This window comes from Bufo bufo, chromosome 3 (assembly GCF_905171765.1).
Source record: "Bufo bufo chromosome 3, aBufBuf1.1, whole genome shotgun sequence".
Taxonomy (NCBI): domain Eukaryota; kingdom Metazoa; phylum Chordata; class Amphibia; order Anura; family Bufonidae; genus Bufo; species Bufo bufo.
Genome location: NC_053391.1, coordinates 567880085 through 567890336, shown reverse-complemented (window position 1 = coordinate 567890336; position 10252 = coordinate 567880085). Strand labels below are relative to the sequence as shown.

Sequence of the window (10252 nt, the reverse complement as noted above, 5' to 3'; positions counted from 1 at the left end):
CCTATGAAAGGAGGGTAATGTGACAGGCTGTACAGTATACTGTGCTAGCGCAAGTACTCTGCCTATGGAAGAGGGTAATGGTAGGTAATACTTTTACACTGACGTTTTGGTTTCCGTTTGTGAGATCCGTTCAGGGCTCTCACAAGCGGTCCAAAACAGATCAGTTTTGCCCTTAATGCATTCTGATTGGATAAAGATCCGCTCAGAATGCATCAGTTTGCCTCCGTTCCGCCTCCATTTTGCTTAGGAGGCGGACACCAAAACGCTGCTTGCAGCGTTTTGGTGTCTGTCTTACGAAACTGAGCCAAACGGATCCGTCCTGACACACAATGTAAGACCTTGCTGCTACTTCTGGAAGTCCCCCCTGTTACCAGTGTAACAGCGGGGAGGAGACATCAGCTTCTCTAGTGGGCGTTCCTTCTCCCTGGCTGTAGCGCTGTCCAATCGCAGCGCAGCGAGAAGGAACGCCCAGGATTGAAGCTGAGGTCTCCTCCCCATTGCTCCGATAGTAATTAGCATAAGGAGCAGGAGACAGTAATGGGGCACAACGGAGCGGCGCCCAGGAATAATAGTAAGTGCAGGGACATCTCTGGGCGCCGCTCTGTGTAGCCTAATACTTAACTAAGTCTGGACCCATCTTTAACACATAATACAGGAGGCAGGTGCTGGCAGCAGAATCGCCTAGCCGGCACCCTGCCTCTGACAGGGAGCTGCGATCAGTGGCAGCAGTTAACCCCTCAGGTGCTGAGGGGTTAACTGCCGCTGATCTGCTGCCAGTACCCGCCTCCTGTATTAAAGGTTAATTATCCTTGGTGGCACAGTGCGCCCGCCCCCCCACCCACCCCATTAAAATAATTGGTGGCAAAGTGCGCCCACCCCCCTCAACCCCCCCAGTATTAAAATCATTGGTGGCAGTGGCCACAGGCTCCCCTCCTCTTCATTGGTGGCAGTGGCGACAGAGTCCCCTCACCTCCTCTCATTGGTGGCAGTGGCCACAGGTTCCCCTCCTCCTCATTGGTGGCAGTGGCAGCTTCTGATCGGAGCCCCAGCAGTGTAATCCTCGGGCTCCGATCGGTTACCATTTCAGCCAGGACGCTACTGAAGCCCTGGCTGCCATGGTAACCTCCCTGCTGCTGTGTGCACAGAGCACAGGGCAGCAGGGAGAGTGTGAGGTCCTATTTACCCTGATAGAGATCTATTAGGGTGAATAGGACAAGGGATGAAAAGATCCCAGGTTCTAGCCCCTAAGGGGGAAATAGTTATTAAATAAAAAGTGTAAAAAAATATATATATATTTTAAAACCCACCAAAATATTAAGTATAAATCCCCCCCTTTCCCAATTTCACATATAAAATAAATAAACAATAAATAAACATATCGCCACGTCAAAAAAGTCCAAACTATTAAATATTTTAAAAAATCTTTGCGGTGAACGCCGGAACAGAAAAAAATAAATAAAACTGCGCAATTCGACATTTTTTGAAAATGGGGAATGCACGTGGCTTTTTTTGTTTATTTTTTCGCGTGGTATCGAATGGTATCGAGTATCGCAATACTTTTTTATGGTATCGAAATCTAATAAAAAAAATTGGTATCGCAACAACTCTACACTGAGGAAGGTAACACTGCTGGAATCCGGGGTGGGCAGAAACCGTCTAGGCTACTTTCACACTCGCGTTTGGTGCGGATCCATATGCCATATTGTGTCAGTGAAAACGGATCCGTCTCCATTGACTTACATTGTGTGCCAGGACGGATCCGTTTTCACTGACACAATATGGCACAATAGAAAACGGATCCGTCTCCATTGACTTACATTGTGTGTCAGGACGGATCCGTTTTCTATGACACAATATGGCACAATATAAAACGGATCCGTCCTCCATTGACTTTCAATGGTGTTCAAGACGGATCCGTTTTGGCTATGTTACAGATAATACAAACGGATCCGTTCTGAACGGATGCATGCGGTTGTATTATCTGAACGGATCCGTCTGTGCAGATACATGACGGATCCGCACCAAACGCGAGTGTGAAAGTAGCCTAAACGGTTTCTGCCCACCCCGATTCCAGCAGTGTCACCTTCCTCAGTGTGCTGCCCCTTGGGGAGGGCGGCTACACGAGTAACAGGGGGGACTTCCAGAAGTAGCAGCAAGGTGACACTGTAGCTGGCGGGTAACAGAGGATTTGAGATCGTTCCTCCTTGTCTTCCAGAGGTGGGGAACGAGCAGCGGGCTTGAGGACCCATGGGTCTCCCCCCTCAAATGTGGGGAAAACGGTCTGTAGTCTGATCAGAAAAATACAAATATGAAAGATAAAATCTTTGGCAGACCTGCAGGAAAACACGTCTACCTATTACGGACACTAAGCTAAAACTGATTAGCTCAGTGTCTGCAGGAGGGGTATAGCTGAGAGGAGGAGCTAACACTTTTTTTTTGCTTAATATCGCCTCCTAGTGGCAGCAGCTATACCCATGGTCTCCTGTGTCCCCCAATGATACGAGCGAGAAAAGCAGTTCACACAGTGATTTAAACACAAACTGCAGCACAAGTGCAGGTGTCCTAAAAAAAACAACGTGACCATATTCTGATGTTCAGGTGGCCGGAAGATTCTGTCAGTCAAAGTCGGCCACATACCCCACAGCAGAAACGGACCTGGTTTCTGCTGCAGTTGTTCCCATTGAATGGAGCTAAACAGCAAGCGGACACCCAGTGCGGCTTCCATCGAGACACCACACCAACAAGGGACATGTCCCTTCCTGGACCAACATGAAAATGCCGGCCCATGAACTGCAGCGCTGCCTCCCATTGAAAACAATGGACACCACATGGCTGCTGACTGAATTCTGCAATGTTGTCTGTGCCATATTCATGCCCTATGAATGGCCCCTTACTGGTAAAGAAAAAAAAACAAAAAAGTCAGAGCCAAATTCATGTGTGTAGGGACCCTTACATGCAGGCAGTATATTATAGAGCAGGAGGAGCTGAGCAGAAAGGTTCAGTCACACGTTTATGGTCTAAGGCTGTGATGGATAACCTTCGGCACTCCAGCTGTGGTACAACTACAACTCCCAAGATGTACACTTGATTAGCTGTTCTCAGAACGCCATAGAAATGAATGGAGCATGCTGGGAGTTGTAGTTTTCACCACAGCTGGAGTGCCGGAGGTTAGCCATCAGTATTCTAAGGTGTCACGTGACCGGCGGTCAGACACTATTAGAGCCTGAACGCCTTATCTCCGGTTACAGAGGCCACACAGCACCGAGTCTGGTGACAGAGGCGGAAGGTCATCAGACTGTGACAGGTTCAGCTTTTCAAAAATACATAGGAAAGTGTGAAGGTAAAGTAGGGCAAACAATACTTGGCAAGGTCCTGGCGCTCCTGTCCTTCATGTGAAGACATTCTTGTGCTTTTTAGGAACCTGTTACCATGGAAAAGCCCTGGAATCTGCAGATGTTATAGAGCAGGAGGAGCTGAGCAGACTGATATATAATGTTATAGAGCAGGAGGAGCTGAGCAGACTGATATATAATGTTATAGAGCAGGAGGAGCTGAGCAGACTGAGGTATAGATTTGTGGGGAAAGATTCGCACCTAAGAAAATTCCTATGTATTTCATTGTGAAAAGCTGAACCTGTCACAGCCCGATGACCTTCCGCCTCTGTCACCAGACTCCGGTGCTGTGTGGCCTCTGTAACCGGAGATAAGGCGTTCAGGCTCTAACAGTATCTGACCGCCGGTCACGTGACACATTACAACATACGCGCGTGACCGCAGCGCACCGCACGCCTCTGGTATTACGGTACTTTCACATTAGCGGTTTTTGATTCCGGCAGGCAGTTCTGGCGACGGAACTGCCTGACGGATCCGGCAAGCCGTGTACAAACGGAAAGCTTTTTTTTTCCAGATCCAGTATCATCCAAAATAATGGATCCGGTATTTAAAGATCAAAAGCAAAAATCGCTCCTCCTATGTCCCGATGCTTGCGCAGACCGGAAAACCGGATCCAGCGATGCAGCATTTTCCGGAACACTTGGTAGCGGGTCGGAACGGAAGACATCCTGATGCATACTTTCCATTCAGAATGCATTAGGACAAAATTGATGCGTTTTTTTTTTCCAGTACTGAGAACCTTTACCGGAAAAGAATAACGCTAGTGTGAAAATACCCTTTATCCAGGCCCACGTTTCACTTTAGTGCACAACCGCACCTGCGGTTTCTACATCCGTTTCAGCACCTACAGCCATAGACTGGAAGGTATAGGGTCAGTCCCGGAGGACAGCCCGCTCCTCACACTCCTCTGTACTTCCTTTCCACCATCTCTGAAAGACAGTGAAGGACATGACCGCACAGGTCACAGTGCCAGATAAGCCACGCCCCTCCCGACTGGCCGTCCTCCCGAGATATATCCCGCCCCTTTGAAGCTGACGTCAAAATTCTGCTTTAACCATCCAATAGAATCAGAGGAACTGGGAAAGTGACAGAGTCTCGGTCCAATAATAAGCCGAGCCCTCCCCGTGACGTCCAGTCTTTCCTCTTCTTGTTCCCGCCCTTAGAGGTAGACTTACAGAGTGCTCCGTCTTCTGTGCTGCTCTCTCCTTCTGCTGCCGCCATGTTAGGAGCTGTCGGACGCTGCTCCGCCGGGGCCCTCAAGGTCTTTAAGCCGGCCGCCGGCTCCCTGCAGCTCGGCCAGACGTTGCTGAGGACATCTCCTGCGGCGCTGCACTCCCGTAAGTAGCCGGGCGCGTCCCTCCTGACTGGTGACCTAGCCGTGTCATTGAATAGGGAGTAGGCCGCGGGCAAGGCCCGGACACGCCGCACGCTGTAGGGCGCGAGCAGAACGGGGAATGGGAGACGTCTTGTAGCGGACATTGCTGGGGGCTGTGCACACTGTGCGGATCTCCGGCCTCAGGAGCCTGGCTGACCTTGTGCTCGGCCGCAGTGCAGTGTGGCTGGTGTGCTCTGTGCCCAGCCCCTGCGCTTACTGCTGGGTGACCATCTCCTGGGTGACCCCTTACCCTTGTGGACGCCGTCACCTAGTAGGGTCACAGTAGTGCCACCTATGCCGGTGTGTATTTGTGCCACCCTCAGTGCAGACATTAGCTGCAGCAGATTGTCACTTGGTGACATTGAAGTCAGTTGCTGAAGTAGCAATTCCCTGGCTTGTGTTTTCCGGGAATGTTCTTCACACTGAAGCAGCCCTGTGTTGAGGGGGATAAAGGGGGGGTCCCCTTTAGGGATGAGCGAACTTTCCCCTTTAGGGATGAGTGAACTTGTTTTTTCAAGTTCGGCATACAAGGTTTGGGTTATCTAAGAACCCCGTTATGGATTCCGCCATAAGGTATGGTCCGTGGTACCGGAATTCTTAGATAACCCGATCCTTGTACGCCAAACTTGAAAACAGAAGTTCGCTCAACACTAGTCGCCTAAAGGAACTTAGACTACAAGGTCGCTGCCTCCACACACCGGTGTCACTGCCTGCTGCTGTCTTAGAGGGGTTGTCGGGTTTCATGATATCGATGACCTCAGGACAGGTCATTAATATCACATTGGTGAGGGGCCCGTCCCCTGCTTTTCAAGCTTTTGAAAGGACTGCGGCGCTCACTCGTGCGGGCGCTGTGTCCGCGGCTTCCTACTCTGTAGCGGCTGAGCAGTGCAGCTTCTCCCAGTCACTTGCAGGACAAACTGGTAGAATTACGCTGCACCAACGCCACAAGGGATACTACACACAGGTAAGGCTACTTTCACACTGGCGTTTTGAATTCCGTTTGGGATCAGTTCAGCCCCAATCATTCTGAATGGACAAGGATCCGCTCAGAATGTGTCAGTTTGGCTCTGTTCAGCCTCCATTCCGCTCTGGAGGCGGACACCAAAACGCTGCTTGCAGCGTTTTGGTGTCCAGCTGACGATGCGGAGCCAAACGCATGTAGGTCAATGGGGACGGATCCGTTTTCACTGACACAATATGGTGCAATTGAAAACGGATCCATCCCCCATTGACTTTCAATGTAAGTCAGGGCGGATCCGTTTTTTTTACAGAATGCAAACGGATCCGTTCTGAACGGATACAAGCGTTTGCATTATCGGTGCGGTTCCGTCTGTGCAGATACCAGACGGATCCGCACCTAACGCAGGTGTGAAAGTAGCCTAAGCAGCGATGTGCTGTAGCTGATTAGTGGGGAAGGGGCTGGGAGACAGCCCCCTCAGATCTGATATTGATGACCTATCCTGAATGTATAGGTTAATATCAGAAAATCGGATAACTCCTTTAAAAGGGTTTTCCTATCTCAGACCATGGGGGCATATAGCTAGGATATGCCCGCCATTGTCTGATAGGTGCAGGTCCCACTTCTTTCTCCGACAGTTGTGGAGGGTGTGTGCACAGCCACCCTCCATTAATTTCCATGGGGCTGCCAAAAATAGCTGAGCACTGGCTTGGCTGTTTCTGTTGTCCCCATAGAAATGAATGGGAGCGGTGTGTGTGCTCCCATTCACTGCTATGGGCAGAGCGGTGGATGGACCCGGGGTTCTGTTCTCAGTGTAGGTGCCAGGTGGGACCCGCACTTATCAGACAATGGGGGAATATCCCAGCGATGTGCCTTCATCGCCTGAGCGCTTGCTGTAAACAGAATCTAGATGTGACAGGGAAGCGGCAGAATGTCTCTTGTACAACTCTGTTACAGCCATGTCATGCAGTATTTCTCTTTCTAGGGAGAGACTATGCAGCTCAGGCATCTACAGCTGCCAAGCCAGGCACAGCAACCGGCCGCATTGTCGCTGTTATCGGAGCCGTGGTGGACGTCCAGTTTGATGGAGACCTGCCACCGATCCTGAATGCTCTTGAGGTCCAGGGCAGGGACACCAGGCTGGTTTTGGAAGTTGCTCAGCACTTGGGTAAAGCATTATAATGTACCTTTCAGGCCCTACTTCTATATGATCCACCAAAGAAACCCTAAAGTTTTAGCTGCAATATGCACACGTAAAGGGGTTGTTCTGAGTTTGGAAGTTATCCCCTATTCTCAGCATAGGAGATGGCAGACTGGTCACTGGGGGTCTGACTGGGTCCCAGGGAGTGATTGGAGCAGCAGGGTGCATGCCTGACCTGCAACCCCAATCAGACTGGGGGAATGGGATCCCTATTCTTGGAATTGGTATGGGTCCCAGCATTTGGGCTCTGAAGGGTCAGTTCTTCCACAGGATTGGGGATAACTTGTAAACTTGGCAAGCCACTTTAGTGCTGTGAGCCTCTGACATTATTAGCACTTGATAGCCCCATGATGATGACTTATAGCGCCAACATATTCTGCAGCTCTTTAATAATCAGTCGCTAATTACAGAAAATGGTCTCTAATAACGAGCACTATTAGTACCTTGTATTCGTAAAAATACATAGGAGTATGTGCCATTTAGATCTAGTAATCTTGGCTATAAGCAGAAAAGCTCCTTCTTTGATGATCATCAATCATGACTTTCGTTCTTCTGAGTCTCCTGAAGCAACTTATTGATCTGAGAAGGATGTGATCAGTGGCCTTATATAATTTGTCAGTCATTATATATGCAGAGCTATAATAACTGAAAGGGGGAAAAGTTTTTGAAAGGAGGAGTTTTTCCTAAAAACCTTTTTTTCCTCCTGTCCCCCCCCAATGGAAATTTCTTTGGGATAGGTGAGAGCACTGTCCGTACTATTGCCATGGATGGTACCGAAGGTTTGGTTAGAGGACAAAGGGTCCTTGATGCTGGCACACCAATCAGAATTCCTGTCGGTCCAGAGACCCTGGGAAGGATCATGAATGTCATCGGTGAACCCATTGATGAGAGAGGCCCTATTACAACCAAACAGTGAGTATTTTGGAGTGTTAAATGGTTAATAAATGCGCATTGAGACTTGTACTCTGATTCTGAATTAGTATATTGGCTCTTCTGTTTTGAAGTTTTTGACGTGCACCTTTTATAAGAGGGGTGCACTTTAATCCTTTCCGTGACAATGGTGCCCCTAAGCTTTTTGGTAGTATGAGTTAGGCAGCAGTATAGCAGGCGAGCAAGCTTTCTACAGCTTTGTGTTTTTTTTTTTTTGTTTTTTTTTTTGTTTTTTGTCATGTTGCAGTGTGACACTATTGAGTATCAATACAAGAAATCTTGTGACACTGCTGTGACATAAATGTTGTGTGACAAATGTCACTGTGTAGCCCTAGCCTAAAACCTGGCACGTCTTCTGGCTGCCTGTACCAGAAACCAGTCTACTTGTGACTACATGTGTAGTCTTTTAAGAATTTCACTGCCGAGATTACAATTGATGAGCTATGTCTCATGGGAATGAAATTGTAGGCCACTAACTTAAAAATAGAGCTCCATGCTTAAAGGGGTTATCCCATCTTGGACAATGGGGACATATCGCTAGGATATGCCCCCATTGTCTGATAGGTGCAGGTCCCACCTCTGGGACCCGCACCTACAAGGAGAGCGGAGGAAGTTGAGGAGGGCGCACTGCGTATGCGCAGCCGCCCTTCATTCATTTCTATGGAGCCGCAGGAAATAACCGAGCGCTAGCTCGGCTATTTCCGTCGGCCCTATAGAAATGAATGGGAGCGGTGGCCGCGCATGTGGGGTCCTCCAGCCACGACTCCCTGGCTCCGTTCTCCTTGTAGGTGCGGGTCCTAGAGGTGGGACCCGCACCTATCAGACAGTGGGGGCATATCCTAGCGCTATGCCCCCATTGTCTAAGATGGGATACCCCCTTTAACGTTCGCTGTAGATGTGTAAGAATTGGTTTTAGATATTTCCCTTTTGTCTGATGTCTTACTATGCACCTACAGGTTTGCTGCCATCCATGCTGAAGCGCCAGAGTTTGTTGAAATGAGTGTTGAGCAGGAAATTCTGGTTACAGGAATCAAGGTGGTAGATCTTCTTGCCCCCTATGCCAAAGGAGGAAAAATTGGTATGTTGACTTGTATTCCTTCATTGGTGGAGCAGAAATGCTTTGTTTAGTTGCGCAGCTATCTGTCACTTCTCCCTGCTCACGCCAGTTCTAAAATTGGGGACAGGTCAGAAGGCCTGTCTTATTCACCATTTTCTATGCCTGTTTTAGGTGTAGGAAATTGTCTAAGGCTCAATTCACACCTGAGCGTTTTACAGCGCGTTCCTACGCGCTGTAAAACGCTCAACAAGGAGAAACCAATGCTTCCCTATGGGAATGGTTCTCACCTGGGCGTTTTACAGCGCGTACGATCGCGCTGTAAAACGCCCGACGCTCACACAAGTTCTGTAGCGTTTTTTTGGGCGCTTGTCGCGCGTTCCCGTACTATAGACTTTCGGGAACGCGCGACACTGTGTGCACGCTTGTCTCTGTATGCGCGCTTGTAAACGTCCGTACAATCGCGCATACAGAGCGCTCCTTTCAGAACGCTCAGGTGTGAATTGAGCCTAAATGTAAGACGACTCGGAAGCTGTCTTACATTCAGAACTGGCGGAGAATGTGCAGAAGTTATGGAGAGGCCTGCGCCAGCTATGGGCCTTTAAGACCGGTGTCTAAACCGCTGGTCTTAATAAATGTGACCCTAAATGTCCAGTCAAAGTTGGCAGCAGCATTCTTTATATTTTTTTTCTTAATTTTCACAACTTTACATGCACTAATTCTCAGACTCAACTTGTGAAATGGACATTGAGTATTCATCCTGAGTTCTATGAGCTGCTTTTATTCCAATAGTTTGGAGAAATCTTCAAGACACTGAACGGCCCCCAGTCTTAGGGCGCATTCGCGCAAATGTGGTTTGGTTCCGCATCCAAGCCGCATTTTTTTGTGGCTCTGATGCAGACCTATTCACTTCAATGGAGCCACAAAAGATGTGGACAGCACTCCATGTGCTATCAGCGTCCATAGCTCTGTTCTGTGGCCCTGCAAAAATTATAATTTATGTCCTATTCTTGTCTGTCTTCCGGACAAGAATAGGGATTTCTATAATGTGCCTTCTGTTCCGCAAATTGCATCAGTGTTTTTCAGACTGCAAAGCACAACACGTTCGCGTAAATACGCCCTTAATTTGGGACTGATTTTGCACCAAAAAGCTGCCAGACAGCCACACAGAAACTGCCTCTGATCATTTTAAATGGGGGGGGCGGGCTGTGCTGCCATTCAAGCAGCCTTGACCATAAACTTCAACCTCCTGTGGGAAACAGTTTCTGCCTTTTTTTTTTTTTCTCTTGCTACAGAATCTGTATCAAATTCAAACTGCAAAGGATGCAGTATGAACAGCCCC

The 10252-nt window shown here is 48.8% G+C and overlaps 1 protein-coding gene and 1 non-coding gene across 2 annotated transcripts in view; both read left to right on the top strand.

The window, feature by feature from the left end:
* Positions 1 to 4551: 4551 nt before the first annotated feature.
* Positions 4552 to 10252, top strand: part of ATP5F1B (ATP synthase F1 subunit beta) — an 8703-nt gene continuing 3002 nt past the window's right edge. Inside the window, exons 1-4 of the mRNA XM_040425627.1 lie at positions 4552 to 4729; positions 6711 to 6893; positions 7664 to 7838; positions 8813 to 8934. Of these exons, the coding sequence (XP_040281561.1) occupies positions 4612 to 4729; positions 6711 to 6893; positions 7664 to 7838; positions 8813 to 8934 (598 nt within the window). The 5' untranslated portion in view covers positions 4552 to 4611. The remainder of the gene's footprint in view (positions 4730 to 6710; positions 6894 to 7663; positions 7839 to 8812; positions 8935 to 10252) is intronic.
* LOC120996829 lies at positions 7442 to 7514 on the top strand. Its single transcript, XR_005777928.1, has one exon. It is a non-coding gene; the product is annotated as a small nucleolar RNA SNORD59 (small nucleolar RNA).